The sequence below is a fragment of the Crocodylus siamensis genome, chromosome 10, assembly GCF_052110815.1.
Source record: "Crocodylus siamensis isolate JL-2025a chromosome 10, ASM5211081v1, whole genome shotgun sequence".
NCBI classification, from domain to species: Eukaryota; Metazoa; Chordata; order Crocodylia; family Crocodylidae; genus Crocodylus; species Crocodylus siamensis.
The window spans coordinates 59460192-59479130 of NC_143404.1; the positions used below are offsets into that span (position 1 = coordinate 59460192).

Below are 18939 nucleotides of genomic sequence, written 5' to 3' on the forward strand. Positions count from 1 at the left end.
AGTGTGGTGGTGGTATGCTACTCATTCCTTTAAACCACCAGGTTACAAATTTCTGGGTTTTTGCACGGCATTGTCTGTTTGTAAAGACAGTCTAGTTACCTGAAGGATGAAGCATGGAAGCACTGTGACTGCATTCTTCAATTAACTGTTGGTCTGAAACAGTTTATTGAAGAGTTGACTTTTTTTTTTTTTAATGTATATTGGTATACATAGACACACACTTTTTTCCCTTACTAGGTTGGCTGCAACCCTAATGAAGATGTGGCCATCTTTGCAGTTGACTCATTAAGGCAGCTGTCAATGAAGTTCCTTGAGAAGGGAGAGTTAGCCAACTTCCGTTTCCAGAAAGACTTTTTGAGGCCTTTTGAGCATATTATGAAGAAAAACAGGTGTGCGTGTACTAAAATTTCTGCTTTTGCTTACTTTTTGGCCAGCATCTTAATGTGACTGTTTAGATTCTCTGTGGCAAATAGGGAATGGCACTTGACGTGGTGGTTCATTTTTTTTTTTTTTTAAGATCGCCAACTATTCGTGACATGGTAATACGCTGCATTGCTCAGATGGTCAACTCGCAGGCTGGGAACATTCGCTCAGGCTGGAAGAATATCTTTGCAGTATTTCACCAAGCGGCTTCAGACCATGATGGGAATATCGTGGAGTTGGCTTTTCAAACTACAGCACACATAGTTAGTAAGTAATTCTTGGCAGATAGATCACAGCAACAGTTTTGGTTCATGCATTGTATGCTAGAAGAGCCTATTTAAATAATGGGTTTGTTATTGTAGTTTTGGGATTTGGCTTTTAAATATCCAACTCACTAAAATTACTTGGGTAGGTTTTGCATACTGGCCTAGCTAGAACAGCTCCAACACTGTTATAACTGCTCTGCTCCTCTGACTGGCAAAACCAAAATGGCATATTACACCCGATCTCTAAAGTAGTGCTAGGAAATATCTAAGGGGAATGCAGGAGGATATATGAAATACTTTAACAGCATGTGAAAGGGTCTTCTCAACATCTGGGCACCAAGATAATTCTTTCCCAAGATGGGGACTTGAAAAAGTGGTAGGGGGTGAGAGAGAGGTCCTGCTTTTTGTAAAGGTAGTGTTGGATGCCTTAATAATCTCATGGATGGCAAGAGGGGCAGAAAAGTTTTTCCAGTTGAAGGAAAATCCATCCCATTCCTCTGGCTGGGGAATTGGTGGGGGAAGCAGGTGGAATAAATCACAAATGACTTGAGTGCCAGGCCAGGTTGTACTGTAACTTTTTTTTTCTGAAGGCATCCAATCAATTCTGCTATTTTGAAATGGCCAAAGATATGGCTACACAGATATTAGGGCTGTGTTTCAGCCGCTAATTTGATTCAGTGGAGGTTCGGCTTGATTCAGTGGCCTAATCTCTGAATCCAAATCGAATCAGGAGACCCTTTCATCTCTCTGAATCGATTTCAGAAAGATTTGACGATTCGGATATAGATACAACTTTAAATGTTTGTTCTACATACCTCAAGGTAGCAGGTGGCTCGTGAATGCTGCGATGCTGGGACAGATGGAGCATCCCACAGGAGCCTGGCGGGGGGTCCTCGGCACACTCGGCAGTAGACCCAGAAGTGGACCACAAGCACTTCCAGTCCACTTCTGGGTCCACTGGGGGGCCCTCCCGGCTCAGTGATTGGTGCCTTCTGGGTCTGGAGGGGTGCAGGGGGGCCCCCCCAGCAGGCTCGGCAGCAGACCTGGAAGCAGACTACAGGTACTTCTGGTCCACTTCAGAGTTTGCCGCCGAACATGTGGGGGCCCACCTGCGTGCTCCTGTGGGACACGCCATCCACGCCACCATTGCAGCATTCATGAGCTGTGCCTGGTACCTCGAGGTATATAGAAAAAACATTTAAAGCTCTGTGTCCGAATAGTTGATTCTCTGAATCGGCATCAAATGCTCAGATTCAGATTCAGCCGAATAGAATTGGGAACAGCGATCTGAATCAATTAATCGAATCACTGTCTCCAATTTGGGCCAAATCCGAATTGAGTATGGCCTGGTTCGCACCCCTAACAAATGTGCTTATTGTAGAGCAGTGATTCTCAAAAGTTGTTCCATGCCTCACTAGAGAGCAAACATGATGTGCTGTGAGAGCCCTCTGTGTGAGGTAAATGCTCTCCTTCCCCATCCAGTACTCTGCACTGCTCCAGTTTATGCTGGTGGCACCTGCAGCTGCTCCTTTGGAGAGTTGTCATCACCACTGTTACTGCCATCCCCTGCCCCCCAGGCAGCTTCTGTGCTGCCTGCCTGCACCCCATGCTGCCAACAGCGTGTTTGCTGCAAGCAGATGGATGCACATATGGAGCTTTGCTTTGCAGCCTGGCTTGTCCCCTTCACTCCTCTCATGCTTCTGGGGCTAGCAACCTTTTAAGTGGCCCCGGTTAGATTCATGATTCTTAAACTTTTCAGCCTCAAGGCCCCTTCCATATCTTCTCTGAATTTAGATCAAAGTGGCTTTTCAACTAGGGTGCCATGTAATTCAAAGAAATTTATGGACAGATGCCTTTAAAGCTCAAAACGTTGTGGACCATGGTATAGAGACTCCTTTGCTTAAAGGAAGGTGTATTTGGTGTCATTTTTAACAGTATATTTCAGCATTTTAACCACAGATATAATACACACACGTGCATATGCATTAACCCTTCCCTCCCCACTTTTTTTGTGTAAAAGAGAAATTTGTCACCAGTTTTGAATCCAGAAAATTGTGCCCTGTATATTTAAAAATTTGGAAAATACTGAAAATGAGAAGTGGTTATAGATACAGTTCTGTTAAAGTCAAACGATAATCTAATAGGATAACTTTTGCAGCCTTGAGATATCTGGATCTCCTAGATTGTAGGCAGAAACTTTCAGAGTAAACTAAGGTTCGTGTTGATTTGTCTCTCTCCAAATTCTAAACTTTTGTCCTGGTTTCTTACTGCATAGTCTGAGGGCCCTGTAGGCCATTTGACTTAAAGCTTTATATCAATTTTCTTGTTCTAAATTGAAGCACATGTTTAATACCCTGGAAGTATTTTAGTAAGTAACCAGCTTCAGGAAAACATGGATTTAATGAAGCTATAACAAAGAAGCAGTCATAAAAGACACCTTTTAAATATTAATATTCTGTTTCTTTCTCTTCTGTTTTCCCCAGCAAATATTTTTCAGCAGCATTTTCCAGCAGCAATAGATTCATTTCAGGATGCGGTGAAATGTTTATCTGAATTTGCCTGTAATGTAGCATTTCCTGACACTAGCATGGAAGCCATCAGACTTATTCGTTACTGTGCTAAATATGTTTCGGAAAGACCACAGGTAATTTATGCTCTGCCTTCATGTTCTTCTAGTATCTTTTAATGCTAAACCAAATTACTGTGAAATGAAAAATTGTTTTTAAACTCAGGCTTGAGTCTAACAGTGCATATGTGAAAATGCTTACCTAAAAGTAGATGCCTGTTTAATATTAAAGGTGGTATGCTTGTACTAGTTTGTCCCCTTTTGAAAAATGATGAAACTTTTTGGTTTCAGCTTTGTGTGGCTGAAACCAATGTAATTTAAACTGAATGTGATTTAAGCTGCCTCTTGCAACTTTATGACAATTTAGAAAATATATGAACTTTGATTCCAAATGTGGATTATTGCAAGCTAAATTTCATGTTTTGTTATTTTTATGCCTCTTTAATACACTGGGTAGAAGCTTAAATTGTTCTTTGTGGAAGTCTTATTGCAGGAATATGCAATATGGCAATAATTTTGTTAAAAAGATCCTGAAGTATTAATTACACTTGCAAGATATGCATCCAATATCTATGTAACTGCACAAGCAAAACATAAAATGACTTGCACAAATTATGTGAAGGCAGGTGCAGTTCAGGAGTCCATCTGAAATTTGACTTCATTATATACCAAAAAATAGTTTTTTTAAAAGCTATATGAGGAATGGAGCTAAAATGAGTCTTTAACAGCATTTGTGGTACATTGGATGTATTTGTGGATGTAATTAGAGGAGTGAACATACTGAAACGATAAATCCAAATACCTTATTGCACACCTAACTAATAAATCAGCTTTTTAACTTCTAAGCTCTTTTTAAAGGTTTTAAGCTCTGATGTAAAATGGTCTCTAAAGGTGCATTTTTAAAAATGACTTTTTTTTTTCTTGCTACCTATCCCAATATTTCTTAGGTATTAAGAGAATACACAAGTGATGACATGAATGTTGCTCCTGGAGACAGGGTCTGGGTCAGAGGATGGTTCCCTATCTTATTTGAACTGTCTTGCATCATTAATAGATGTAAATTAGATGTTCGGACAAGGTAATAAGAATATTTTGCCTTTTGGGTGTATTCAGTTATCTGAATGAACAGAGGCCCCCATTTGAGTCTTTGTGCTTTTTATTGTTTTCTTCTCGTAGAGGTCTGACGGTGATGTTTGAAATAATGAAGAGCTACGGGCATACTTTTGAAAAACACTGGTGGCAAGATCTCTTCCGAATTGTATTCAGGATTTTTGACAATATGAAACTCCCTGAACAACAAACTGAGGTAACAAAGGTCTTCTGAGGACAGTTTTTTGGCCCTTAGAAATCTGACAGCTAAAGACCTCAACATGGGTGGTGGTATCATAGGTATTCATTTTCCACCATGTCATCTTCTGAGATTTGCCTGTTCCCTCCTTGAAAAACTTGCTTGTAAGATTTCCATGTCTGTAGTTTCTCCATGATGTGTGGGACTACCAAGAATGGTGTCCAGTGATTTCTCGCAAGTTTAGACCTTACCTTGCTGAACAGATGCAAGTTTGTAATTAATTCTAACCACACCTGAACCTCTGGTGTTGGCAAGCTATAGATTTCTGGGTATGATGTGACCTCTATCCAAATTGTATTCCTCTTTTAAGCTGTGTGCTTTTTTTTTAATGACTAATCATTCTTCTGCCACATGCTATCACAGGGGTGGGCAAAATATAGTCTGCAGGCTGGATCTGGCCCACCAGACGCTTTTTAATCCAGCCTATAGCACCCACCGACTAATTGGACCCTGACCAGCCCTTCCACCCACGAAGGTGGGAGCAAGATGCCCATATGTGTATATGTTCTCATACATGTATGTATGTATGTATGTGAGCGCAAGGTGCCCTGTTATACAAATGCCCATGGGGGCCAGCAGCAGCTTGGAGCACATGTGGGTGTGAGGGAGTGTGCAGGGGATGGGTCCCCCCGACTTTACCCACTGCACGCAGCAGCAGCACCAGCAGGCAGGGGCACAGATGTCCAGCGCAGCTGGTGCCTGATAGTGTGTGGCTCCAGCCAACACCGCACATTGCAGTGAGGAGTGCAGCCCCCTCCCAGCTGCCTCTATTGCTGACACTCCCCACTGTGCACACACAGTCCCTGCACTTACACACCACTGGAGGGAAGCTTCACACATTGCTGTCAGCTGCTTTCACTGCTCTCTGCTGTGCAAGTCCTGGGACTCCACCGGAAGTGGAGAGGAGCCCTGACCCCTACTAGCAGGGACCAGTGAAGGCAGCCCGCTCCAGTGCCTGGGGCTTTCCTCTTGTGGCACATGAGTGGGGGCTGTGCGTGCATGGTGGGGAGCGCTGGCGATAGAGGCAGCCTGGGCAGGCTGCCCCCCTCATGGCAGTGTGCACCACTGGCCAGAGCTGCACACCACCGGGCAACAGTGCCTGCACCAGGCTCGAGTGCCTGCTGCGGCGCCATGGGGGGACTGTACAGAGGTTCCCCATACCCACCCCCCACCATCCCTCACACCTCACAAATGCCCACCATCCCACACACCCACACCGTGCCCTAATAGCACCTCCCACATGCACATCCACCCACAGACAATACAAGACTAAGAATTTATTTTTGAGTTATTGTGCAATCACCTCCTATATACACTACGCAAACAAATCATGACAAAAATATTTTTTGTAACAAAATTAAAATGTTATAGTGGATGTTTGACTTCTAGTGCATGATTTGGGGCTTTTTTTTCTGGTTCTAAGATGGCAACCCCCCGTCTGAAAAGGAGTATTTCTGGGGAGCAAGGGGAGGGACTTCAGTTGGCAAAGGTCAGGGGTTAGAAGTGGGACTTGTGGTCCTAAGATGGCAACTAGGGGGTTGGGACAACTGTCAAGGGGCAGGACTATCCATGTGGCCCTCAAGCTCACCAGACCTCGTTAAGTGGCCCTCCATCTGAAATAATTGCCTGCCCCTGCTGTATCAGAACTTATTCTCTCCATTCACTTTGTACTACAAATAAAGTAAAAGCCTCTCACTTACTTACTTTCTTACAGAAATCTGAATGGATGACAACTACGTGTAACCATGCACTTTACGCAATCTGTGATGTATTTACACAGTTCTATGAAGCTTTAAATGAGATCCTTCTTCCTGATATATTTGCACAGTTACACTGGTGTGTAAAACAAGGTAGCTTATTCACATACATATGTGTGTTGTTAATTTGATAAACCTTTTGGAATACGTTAGCCTCTTCTCAAAGAAATTAAAACAGGAAAAACAAAGCAGTATTTATATATCCGTGAATAAGTCGTTTCCAAGGATAATTCCTTCATGCCATTTAGTTAGTTAGCCTTTCCTGTGATTGTTTCTTGTTTGCCAGCTGAGCATGCTGATACTTGGAGCTTGATTTAATTTTGCTCTGTCATGAATTATGTTGACACTCCACCATTTAGCTTTTCTTCTTTTGTCAAAAACTAGTTTTTCATCCTTGGCTGGATGCACAAAATAATAATTCTCTTACAATTTGAAAGTAACCCCAGTAGTTTGTAGACAGCATCCTAGAAAGTTACTCTTGTGTAACTACTTATCTAAAGAATCCAACTGCTACGTATGTCATTTTTTAAGTTCTTGTGTAAACTACTAACATGGAATGAGGGCGGAAGCAATTTTGGTAGGTGGCTATGAGGGCGGAAGTAATTTTGGACTTTTTAAAATTTTTGTCCTTAATCTACATACTTGGGAAGAGTTAAGTCTGTTTGATGTCCTGACCTCCAGTACAGTGTCCTAGACTTTATTCCCAGCTCTGCCATTAATCTGTTACATGACCAAGGCAAGAGGCTTCATATCTCAGCCTCTTTGCCACCCTTTTTGTCCCTTGAATCCTGTCTTTTCAGGGTTGGAATTTTTACTGCCTTTGTCTACCATTTGGTACAAAAGAGCTTTACTCTTAGCGGTACTATAATGCCCATTCATTATGACTGCAGTTTGTTAGGTAGGCTTTGAGCTATTGGTGAAACTGGTACTTGTACCAAGTCTTCACAATATAAAATGTGCACAACTGTTTGTGAATGTTTTAATTCTTATCCTTTCTTCAGGCAGGCTTGTAGAATCTAATAAATAAGGGTAATTCATTTACAGATAATGAACAGCTGGCTCGATCAGGTACCAATTGTCTAGAAAACTTGGTAATACTAAATGGAGAAAAATTCAGTCCTGAAGTTTGGGACCAAACGTGCAATTGTATGCTGGAAATCTTCAAAACCACCATTCCTCATGCGTAAGTTAGTTCAAACAAAAAATTGATACAATATGTGAAGTCAAGATAAGTGGATTTATGGTATTTTCTTTCTCTGTGAAGCCTGCTTACATGGAGACCAGCAGGAATGGATGATGATGTTTCTGAAAAGCATTTGGTAAGAATGAATTTGCGCTATGTAATTGAACTTGGGGGGGGAGGATGTAACTAGAAACATTTAGTGTGGTAAATGTATTTGTAAAGATAATAGCTAAAACTAGCACACTGCATTACTCTGTATTTAGACCAGTGGGAAATAGAAGCATCAAATGCAGCACAAGAACAAGATATTTATAGAAATAGCTTAAATAATCAGAAAAGTGAGGGCTGGGACAAATTAAGTATATTGAATTAATGGAAGTTCCTGTGATACTGTTGTCTTCTAGGATGTCGACTTAGATCGCCAGTCTCTGAGCAGTGTGGACAAAAATGCTTCAGAAAGGGGACAGAGTCAGTTTTCAAATCCAACAGATGAGAGCTGGAAAGGTGGTCCTTATGCAAGTAAGTATGCATTTCAGCATTAACATCAGTTTCCTCAAACTCCTAGTCATTGGCTCAAGCAGTTTATTTCAAGAAAAGAGTTGCTCTCTCGTTTTTGGAGGGGTCGGGTGGTTTAGGCTTCTTTATTTGGATCCCTAAGGCATTTTAGGATACCTTAAAAACTTTAATGAAAAATTCCTAGCCCAGGTTTGGTCTAAGCTTTGCTTCTACTAGGATTATAATGAAGAAAATGGTTCCTGTACAATGATTTAAAGATGATTCATAAAGTAATGGGGTGTGGAGAAGCATGATTTTTGGAATATCTTATTCGTCTATCATAAATTACTTCTCAAACTTAATATTGCTGTATTCCATCAGACCAGAAACTATTTGCCAACCTCCTTATTAAGTGTGTGGTGCAGCTGGAACTGATACAGACCATTGATAGTATAGTATTTTATCCAGCAACTAGCAAGAAGGAAGATGCTGAGCACATGGCTGCAGCTCAGGTAAAGACTCTTCTTTGCACTCTAGTAACAGACTGTATGTACTATACTTTTCCTGAAAGAGGCATTTCTTTTTGATGTAACTCTGAAGACAGACTCCAGTTTGTTTTATTTTGTGGCTTTAGCATTTTCATTCTCTGTAGGGGAGCAGGGAGGGTGATTTTGTTTCTTTGCTTCCTGCATATCATGGCAGATAAACTTGGCAAGAAGCCATGGTTAAGTGCCCAGACTTAACCTATAATGCTTATTAGTGGGTTTTCTTTGGTGAAACAGTCCTTTTTTTTCAGCTGAGTTCCAGTAATTTGGTCTTCAAGGGAGTGTACACAGCCCGCTATTTATTCCATAGAAGGCCTGGGTTAGGGTTTTGGACCAGAGGAACCTTATCTGTGTTAATGCTTGGTTAGGTACCTCTTATTTTTATGCTGCCTGGGTAGAGAAGGATCTGACATTTGGATGATGTGCTTCATGCCAGTTGGCCGGTACGCATTTATCCAGAAGCTGGTGCATTTCCATAACAACATATGCACTGTGCAGCACTTGGACATATGGAATAAAATATCTGACTAGTCAGCTTGTCTGACAGTCTCTTTAGTAGAGCTGTGCAAAGCTTCGATCCCTGATTTTGATTCAGCCCCATTCGGTGGCCAAATCTCCAAATCCTACTCAAATCAGACCCTTTTAATCTCTCCAGATTGAATTGGAATCCTCTCAGTTGATTCGGAGAAATTCAGAAAGGTTCAACTCTTCAGCTATATAGACAGCCTTTAAGTGTTTTTTCTACATACCTCAAGGTACCAGGTGGCTTATGAATGCTGAAATGTTGGAGCGGATGGAACATCCTACAGGAGCATGGGGGGCTCCCCAGTGCGCTCAGCAGCAGGCCCAGAAGTGGATTCTGGTCCACTTCTGGGTCTGCTGCCAAGCACGCTGGGCCCACCCCCACCCCCTGGCTCGGCAGTCAGCCTCAGGTGCCTCCCTCTTCCCCCCAGACCCAGAAGTAAACCAGAAGTAGTTCTGGTCCACTTCTGGGTTCACTGCTGAGCATGCAGGGGTGCAGGGGAGCCCTGCAGTCCTGTGGGATGCTCCATCCTCCCCAGCATCTCAGTGTTCACAAGCCGCACTAGTACAAGGTACGTAGAAAAAACTTTCAAAGTTGTGTCTGTTGCCAAATCACTGATTCTTCAAATCGGCATTGAATCCGAACTGAATATGGCCCGTTTTGCACACCCCTGCTCTTTAGAACCCTACAGATCATGAATTGGCCCCAAAGGATATGTGGTGCTTTGTATCATTCAGCAATGATTTTGCATAGTCTTGAAATGGAGATCTTGCTTGGTTCCAGATTCTCTTACCAATGAATGGTTGATATCAACAATACTTTCTTTGCTAGTATATTTGTAAAAATAAGGTACTGAAATGCACAGAGACGGCCCTGGCATCGTCCAGGCTTATGGAAACATTATTAACCATATTCTGCTGTTTTAATATCGTTGGCATGTATCTGCATTGATAAATTTGGTCTGGTTTTACACCAGTGCATGGCCATAAAGTGTAAAAGTGAGGGTAGGTTTAGCTCTGTTCTCCCTTTAAATATCATCTTGTCTTGCTTTTATATAGAGAGATGCCCTGGATGCAGATATCCACATTGACACAGAAGACCAAGGAATGTATAAGTACATGTCTTCACATCACCTCTTTAAATTATTGGATTGTTTGCAAGAGTCTCATTCATTTTCCAAAGCCTTTAATTCCAATTATGAACAGCGAACTGTCCTATGGAGAGCAGGTACGCATATCTTACCTAGCAGGAATCATGTAAACAATGTGTAGCATTGCAGAAGCATATTTCTTCAGTTGGACTCAATACTGCCTTCTTATTAGTAGTTAATTGCGTAGTACTCCAATGATACATTTAACCCTTTTGATTAGGTGGCTTTTGATTATTCCTTCCATTTTGTAACCAAATACCTAATTCATTTCCACCACGGGGAGGGGGGGCGGAAATGTGATGGGGAGATAGTGGATTTAGTTGCCAGCAATTTGGAATTACAATTTAGAAATCTATTTTGGAAGAGTTGCTAGTAAGAGGCATGCCATTTGACTTCTTTCATGGAAATGTCCTGACCACAAATCATTAGACCACCTAGAGAAGGCCTTTTTGCCATTTTGGGCTTTTTGTTTGCTTGCATATTTTAATGAAACTCTATATAAAATATATGCAATTCCAAGACAAGTGAGAAGCCTTTTCTGTGACTGCATCTGGAAGCAATAGTGAAAATCTCCAAAGGTTTTAGGGGGAAACCCAGAACATATGGATTACAAATCTATACTTTGCAGTAATGGGCAACCCTTATTACCAGTGGATTCACATCAGACCTTGGAAAAGTTGAGATGTTGTGCCTACACAGGCTGAAAAAGGACCGTATCTTTTTTTTTTTAATATATACTATATGTTTGTCATCTCTCAAAATGCACTACAATAGGTTTCTCCACTCTGCTGGATCTTGAACTTCAACTTTGTTTTTCCTGATTTTAAGCAAATGTAGATGGATGTTCCAATGTGTAATTAATTGATTTCTAGGGTTCAAGGGTAAGTCAAAACCCAATCTTTTAAAACAAGAGACCAGCAGCTTGGCTTGTTGCTTGAGAATCCTCTTCCGAATGTATGTTGATGAAAGCCGTAGAGACTCCTGGGATGCGATACAACACCGACTTCTAAAGTAAGAATGAGATATTACATAAAAATCTGGGGCCTCAAGATGTCTCTGACCCCAAGAGATTTTGTCGGTCTAGCTGGACAAAGAATTCATTGGGCCATTGAGACAAAGTTCATCAACCCCTCCCAAATGAGAGAGATGGAGGCTCACGCTGGGTTTGGAGGGGGAATGTTGGTAGAGCTGTACATGTTCTGAGGATCAGGAAAGGATTTCACACTCCAAGGCTATCAGACTGATGCCTTTTTAAAAACAATGTTCTTTTAAAAAAAACAATTACTGGAGCAGGAGGGAAAAACCCTTGGCCATCGTAACAGTAGCAAGCTTCAATTTTAAAGCAAGCATTTATGCCAACTACAGCCACCTGTAGCAACTCCCATAAACTAAAATCTATGGAAGCAAACCACTGTACTTGAGTAAAGCTAACAGATTTGATTGGAAATATTCACATACAAGTGCAGCTCATTGGGGAACACAAACTATTGCAGTCACAAATGGGACACACAATGTGTACATGCTTTTTTCCCCTGTATCTTAAGGTTTGTATGCTTATGAAATAATTAATTTATGAATACTTTCTTCTAGTGTGTGCAGTGAAGCATTAGCCTATTTTATCACGGTGAATTCAGAAAGCCACAGAGAGGCCTGGACCAATCTCCTATTGTTGCTGTTAACAAAAACACTAAAAATCAGTGATGAAAAGGTAAGATAAGGCTAGAAACCAGCTTTATTTACTACCAGATATAACAGAGGTGGCAAAACGTGGCCCGCCAGGCCGTTCTATCCAGCCTGCGGGGCCCTTAACCAATTTAGAAAATTAATATTTATCTGCCCTGGGCTGCCTGTCATGTGGCTGGCCCTCAATGGCTTGCCAAAACTCAGTAAGTGGCCCTCTGCCCAAAATAATTGCCCGCCCCCGAGAGTCTCTGCCATACCTTCACTGCTGCTAAATGTTCATTCAAATATCTGATTTCGCTGTCTATCTGTTAGTAAAGATGTAAATTTTCCTTTTGCAGAAGATCAGTTTTCTTAATGTGTATTTTGCAAGCATGCCACAGGACATACACAAAGCTTTGCACTGATTCCCAGAGCTGGGGTAGAGAAATATTTACATTTTGTTAATGATACTTATGGCATATTTATTCGTACATGTGTAGCATAGAGTTATAAGAAAAAGTGCACGGCTTGCATTAAATCTGTATGGTTGTGAAACTATGCTAAACTTAATGAATACTGAGCTTATATTTACACTGATTTCCTGGTAGTCAATAATGATGAAGGCTTATCACCATGCATCATGTCAGTGCAAACTAAAGCACTTTGGTAATATTGTTACTCCTTGCAGCGTAGTTCAGAAAGGTAAAGTAGCTCAGTTTTTGTTGGTGATTTGTTTTAATTCAGTTACTGCAACAGCCTGTTGACGAACCTAGGGTTACCATACATCTGGGTTTCCCCAGACGTGACATGTCCTTTTTTTGGCCTTCTGTCCTCGTGTCTGAGTGGGTTTTTAAAAATGCAAGCAAATGTCCAGGTTTTTTCTTTGCCTCTGTTTTCCCAGGCACTAGCAGTTTGGCTGCTTGGGGCTGAGAGCAACAGGCAAGATGATTGGCTGCCGGGGTGGGAGGGGGTCATGTACTCTTTGCGTGGGCCCCAGCAAGCTGCTCTGAGAGGCAACGCGCACAAGCTGTGTGGTTAGCAGGGGTGGGGGCCACGGTGCTGGGAGTTGGGAGTGAGGGGTACTGGGGAGCAGGGGCTTAGGAGTGAGGGGCAGTAGGGTGTGGGCATGTGTCCCCCCAGCATAACCCTTCCCCCTCGCCCATGTTCCCCCCCCCCCCTTCACTTCTCTTCCCCACAGGTGTCCTTTTTTTGATACTAGAAATATGGTAACCCTACCAAATTTTATTAAGCCAGTTTATTCAAAATATATAGTCTTTAAACGCTTTTCATAGTAATACATATGGTAATTACAGTAAGAAAGTCTGGACACTGCAATACATACTGGTCTTGTCTCATTATCATGTGGTTTGGGAAAGTGCTGTTGTAGCTTTTCAGGTATTTTTAATGAGAAACTGCCTTCCCTTGTTGCTGGAGCATCTGGTGACCATTCCCACAGTTCAGTGGAGTACAACTGGGAAACAGTGACAAATCGTTAGTTTTATGCCAATAAGTGTTCTAGGGAATAGCCATAACTTGCATCATGTTATTTTCCATAACAGTTTAAAGCACATGCTTCAACGTATTACCCATACCTGTGTGAAATCATGCAGTTTGACCTGATTCCTGAGCTCCGAGTTGTGCTACGGAAGTTCTTCCTGCGAATAGGTGTAGTGTTCAAAATCTGGATGCCGGAGGAGCAGTTACGGACAACTGGGACCCCCTTACCTTCATGGTAGCCTCAAGTAAAACTGGTCACTGCTGCTTACTCACAATGCTTCAGCTACGGTACGTTCAAGGAATGGATTCAAGAGGAGAAAAACGATTGGTACCTCTTGGCACACGAAACTGATCAGGACACCATTTTCTTTTGTTTTCTCTCTCTCCTTCCCTCTTTTTTTTTTTTTTTTTTTTTTGAAAAACAGATTTGTTTTGCCCACCCTGACAAAAATGGCTATCAGCAGTGTTAATTTTCTTCCATATTGTTGCTTACAGTTAATACAGTAGGTGTATAAAGTCTGTTTGTTTCAATGTTAGTCATTCTTATGATCAAGTCTGTCTTTTTGGATCTGTTATTTCAATTGTTCAGTCTTACACTTCCTAGCTAATTTCAGTAAATCTGCTGCAGACAGTTTCTTAGTGGAAATTACTCCCCCTGGAAATATTGAATATAGTTGTATAGGCTTGTGATGTTAGCACATGTGTTCATAATAAAATATATATTGCAGTGGCTAATGACTGCCTAAGATCATGCTGGACTTTTTTTTTTCTGTGTGTACACATGACTAGAAGAACAGTTAGCGTGTTTTGTTGTCTGGCTGTAGATGATACTAGTTTGGGGAAAACTTTCCCACCCTCTCTTCCTCCCCCTCCTTCCCCCCACTAATTTAACAAGTTATTTTTACAGTCAGTTTTGAAGCACCTTCCTACAATTTGGTTTTTATGGAAGGTTTATTTTGCATCAAGAATACACAGTAATATGTATTTCAATTCAGCTCATGAAAGTCTCATATTTGAAGGCACTGAGTTAAAAAGCACTTTGAAACTTTCCATTGACATTTATACACTGTCTGATCATGGAAAGAGCACCTAAAATAAGGTTACATTCAAGAATAGGTTTATTTGAGGTTTTGGGGTTTTTTTCCTTAAAATAAAAGTGCACACTGAACAAATGAAATGAAAATGGTATTGGTTTGTCAACCTTTTCCCTTCTGAATATATAATATATATATAGATATGTATACATTTAGTAGTAAGGATGTCTATTTAGCCAGAAGTAATCTATCTTTAATACGTATCAGGATATGTCTATTTTTACTGCAGATCTGAGTATTGGTTGTTTTTTAATGCCTCATCTTTCAGGTTCTGTCAGTGTGATTTGTGGAAGATTAGTAAATTCTAGTTTCCACCAGGACTGCTGTAGTTTAAATTTTAAAACAAACAAAGTTTTAAGCACACATGTACTGCAGTATAGTTTCCAATATACTTTCTGTTTGGAAGCAACCAAAAGGAAGCCTGTGATTAAACTTTGAAGTTTCATTAGCCCTAGTGATTTACATTTTTGTAAGCCCAGATTCTAGTGTTCTAGATCTGTTAGCGATTCCTCTGATGCAGTATCAGTTTTAATTGATGTACAACAGAATCAAACCTTGTCCACAGTATTATCTCTAATAAGCAGTTTAGAGATTTGATAGAAATGGCTAGATTGAAAGACGGCAAAGGATACGTATGGTGGTGTAGAGTCTGATCCATCTTTCCAATATGTTATTAAGGATGTCAATTTAATTTTTCTAGCGTAGTTAATTTTCCCACATTCACATGTTAAGGGATTTTGCAAACGGTGCTCTTCAGTTAATTGAGTTTGTGTTTATACCGCATGGGCTTTATTATGGCCAGAAGTACTCTTAAGGTTTTCACATACCTTATTGTCTTCTTTTAAAACTTATTTTTTCTACCAAAGAAAGTCAATTGCAGAGTTGGTGTTTTTTTTTTTATTACCTTTATACAGTAGATAAGATATATACACTACCCATGTTGAAAGGATCATATAGCTATAGTTTACTGGGAATACAGATGAGTATTTGCATATTAATTGCTGCATTTGAAATTATTATACATCCTTTTACACTGTACTGTAAATTGTATAGTCACTTATTCCCTGGTACTGCGTCATTTCATCAACTACAGTAAAAGTCAGTTATTTATTTTGATATTCTTTAATTTTGGAACTGTAAGAGTGAATTGAAAATAAATATACTTTTTTTTCCTGCCCTAAACTTTAAATAGGACAGTACATTTTCCTATGTTTGAATGTTTTAATATTTTATTAATGAAATGTACAATCCTATCTCCTGTCAGAACATAACTTTTTTTAAGTTGTTCCTTCTATTAGACAACATAAGAGCACTGCAGTTGTCTTCTGATTTGTTCAGATTTTACAGATTTTTTTTTTTTTTCAACAACTGTTGCATTCTAGGCTTTTTTTCATTATAAAATTGCTTTGAAGAACTTCTTCTTTTTGTTGTTTGCATACAGGGTTTATCCAGGTACTAAAATTGAGGATCTTTCTTGATGTTGGAGCATCTTTAAGGCAGCCTTACGTATTCCTTTACTTATTTAGGAAAGAGTTTGTCTGTCAGCAATTTAGAAACTGCTGAAATTAATCATGACATCAGAATTATAGATTTATGCTGCATTGCATGGAGAGCAGAAACAGTGTAACAGTCTTATTCCTGCCTCCAAGACTTCTGATGGTTGATTGTATATACTAGATCAATAGAGAATGGTGCATCAGTAACTACACTGTTCGAAGCACTTTTTTTACCAGCTGTTTGCTGCTCTGTACCTTTTGGAAAGGCCATAACCCATTGGCATCATTATAACAAAGCTGAGAATGCTCTGTCAAAACTCCAAAAGTAATCACTACTACACTGGCTTGGATCTTGTGCCAGGTTCTGCTAGCAGTGGCTCCTATTGCTTGTGGTAAAGCTTCTCTTTGGCTTTAATGTGACTATATTTGAGATTGGGGGTCCATGTTAGCATATCCAGAAAAAGATCTGGCATTTGTATGCAGTATATGAACTCTATTCAGGCATTGCATTTTAAATGTGTACACGCTAATTAAGATGTTATGCAACAAATTATAGGTAAATGTAAGTTCATAATTTAATAGTATAAATGTGGAGGATCTGCATGTTTCATGATTTTGTTTCTCCTTAATGGGACTCTTTTCAAGTGGGTGGGCAGGGGAAAAATCTTTTTTCATTTGGTAATTGGGATAACCCTGAAAAACCCCTGTTCTTGTTTCTTTCATTTGTTCTGGTGCAAGAGCATGTTATGTTTTGACCCTTGGCTTTTTCTCATTTCAGTTTCGCTAATTCTATTTCTATAATATCTAAAATATAGGCAGAATAAGAGTCTGGAATAGCTCCTAGGTAAAATTCTCTAATCATGTAAGCAAGCCAAATGATTTAAAAGAATGGAAAGAGGAGGTAAATTGTATCCTTGGCCTGAAGTACAAGTGTGGTATTTTTTGTTTGTTTGTTTTTTTTTCCTTTTGTCAAAGGCACAGCTACCTTAATGTCTATGATATCTTACATTTTTTCTGCCACTTTTAAGGAAAATGTACTTTCTGTGCAAAATGTATGTCTTACCTATTTAAAATGCCTAAATTAGTTGCTAGTTACTTTCATAAAGATCTTATTAAGTAAATTTTAATATCAGTAATTTAATGAACAGCATTCCTTGCCCAATGGATGTATACATTTTTTGAGAGAATAGCAGAATAATTATATACTATGAAAAGCTATGTAAAGTTTTCTACATAAAATTATGTATAATACTGTTATAATATTCCATGCTTTAATCAGGTGGTAAATCAATAAAATTTTAAAACTGAAGTTTGCTTTTTAATTCAGTAGTTAAAACTTGTATGAAACTTTTTGCTGTATCCTGTTTGGAATATAACCATTCATGGGTATAGACTTCTTTTGGTCTTTCTCGTATGTTGAGTAGCAAATGCATGGAAATAGTGAGTTAAGAAGTGTAACAGAAATATATTTTTTTCCTTGGAGCTGACATGGAAAGACATTTTTGGCTAGCCAGCCACTCATTCTGCTCATTATTAGCAATGGCTTAATTAACCCAGTGATTTCCCAACCTTTTTAGACTCAAGGCACCTGAGGGTTGGGGACCGGGAGGGATGCTAGCTATTAGTGAAATTTAAACTCTTCACTACTGAAATAAAACAATTCTTATGTTGTAAAGAACTGAGACCAGAAGAGGTCAGAATGCCTTTGACACTCTGGATTCTTATTTTAGATCTCTGGTGACTCGTGTGTAGGCATGGCAGTTGCACACCTAATATTGCACAGCATTCCCAAAATGATTTAATGGCTTCTTGGTTGAGAATCACTGACTTAACCATTAATATAATGGAAGGGTGCTAAACCATCCATAATTTAAATCCATAAAATTTATGGAAGTTTATCTTTTTTTTTTTTTTAGGGTGTTCCATGTAGGTGGCAGCTTCTAAAAAGTACATGGAGGAGCCCACTATTCACGTTTCATTAAATTTAAGCTACTAATAGACAAAGGCCACACTACTTGTAAATTTCCCTGCAACTCTTTTCTATGAAGAGCAAAAAAGTGCAAGTTCTTACTAAGTTTGCATAAGAGGTTTCCTCTCCCAGGCTTCATTTCCACAGAGCAGTCTGTGAGGAAGGGCTTGGATGGTAATGCCTGTTAATTCACTAATCAAAAAGTCTGCTTTCTTGATCAATACCCTCTTCAAATTACAAAGCTCACTAGAGCTGTATTTTTTTTTTTGGGGGGGGGTGCCTGGCATGTTGGGATTAGGCAAAACCTATTTCCTCTAAAGGTGGCCTATAAATAGCAGATTCCTGCCTGCTCCTCTAAAATTTTAGTAAAATGAGTAGTTTTTCTTTTATACTTTTTAACATGAAATACAGATGAAGCAGTAATTGAAACAAACACCAGCTGATTAATTTATGGTTTTAAAATACTCCTTGGGCACAATTCTAATATTATAGAAGCTTAAGTCTGGCTGTCTGTAACACTTTATTTGAACTCTGACTGGCTGATGCAAACAGCCGATCAGAGTGCGCCAAGCATGGGGGACTGCTGCCATCATTCCAAAGCTGCACCAAGGACTGGACAGAGGGTGGGGGAGCAGAGGTCAGCGGTGCAGACCTCGACTTCCTCACCACACTCCCTGCAAGCAGCACCAAGAACCGGACAGTGGGTGGGGGGAGCCAAGGCCAGCAGCTCTAGCCTTGGCTCCCCACCCCACTCCCTGCAAGGGGCAGAACAGCAGCAACATGAGGCATTAGGTGGCAGCATGCCATTGCAACCCCTCTCCCTGTCATTCTTGATGGGCAATTGGCTAGTTGTAATATAAAATTGTTTCTCTCCTCTCCTGGGACATGTAGAGATCTTGTCTTAAATCTACATCCATATTTTGTAGTTCTGCTACAATTGCAGCAAAACACTACTTTTAAGGGTT

General features: G+C 40.2%; 1 protein-coding gene across 3 annotated transcripts in view; it reads left to right on the forward strand.

Annotated features, from left to right (window-relative positions):
- Positions 1 to 17314, forward strand: part of ARFGEF2 (ARF guanine nucleotide exchange factor 2) — a 58838-nt gene extending 41524 nt beyond the window's left edge. For 2 of the 3 annotated variants that reach the window (XM_090064798.1, XM_090064799.1), the window contains exons 26-39: positions 238 to 389; positions 518 to 690; positions 3173 to 3333; positions 4203 to 4333; positions 4432 to 4561; positions 6318 to 6453; positions 7405 to 7543; positions 7625 to 7679; positions 7948 to 8062; positions 8420 to 8550; positions 10165 to 10333; positions 11129 to 11267; positions 11847 to 11964; positions 13478 to 17314. In XM_090064798.1, the coding sequence (XP_089920924.1) occupies positions 238 to 389; positions 518 to 690; positions 3173 to 3333; positions 4203 to 4333; positions 4432 to 4561; positions 6318 to 6453; positions 7405 to 7543; positions 7625 to 7679; positions 7948 to 8062; positions 8420 to 8550; positions 10165 to 10333; positions 11129 to 11267; positions 11847 to 11964; positions 13478 to 13654 (1926 nt within the window). In that variant the 3' untranslated portion in view covers positions 13655 to 17314. Of the gene's footprint in view, positions 1 to 237; positions 390 to 517; positions 691 to 3172; positions 3334 to 4202; positions 4334 to 4431; positions 4562 to 6317; positions 6454 to 7404; positions 7544 to 7624; positions 7680 to 7947; positions 8063 to 8419; positions 8551 to 10164; positions 10334 to 11128; positions 11268 to 11846; positions 11965 to 13477 lie in introns of those variants that run through there. The other variant, XM_090064801.1, reaches the window with a different exon arrangement.
- Positions 17315 to 18939: the final 1625 nt, after the last annotated feature.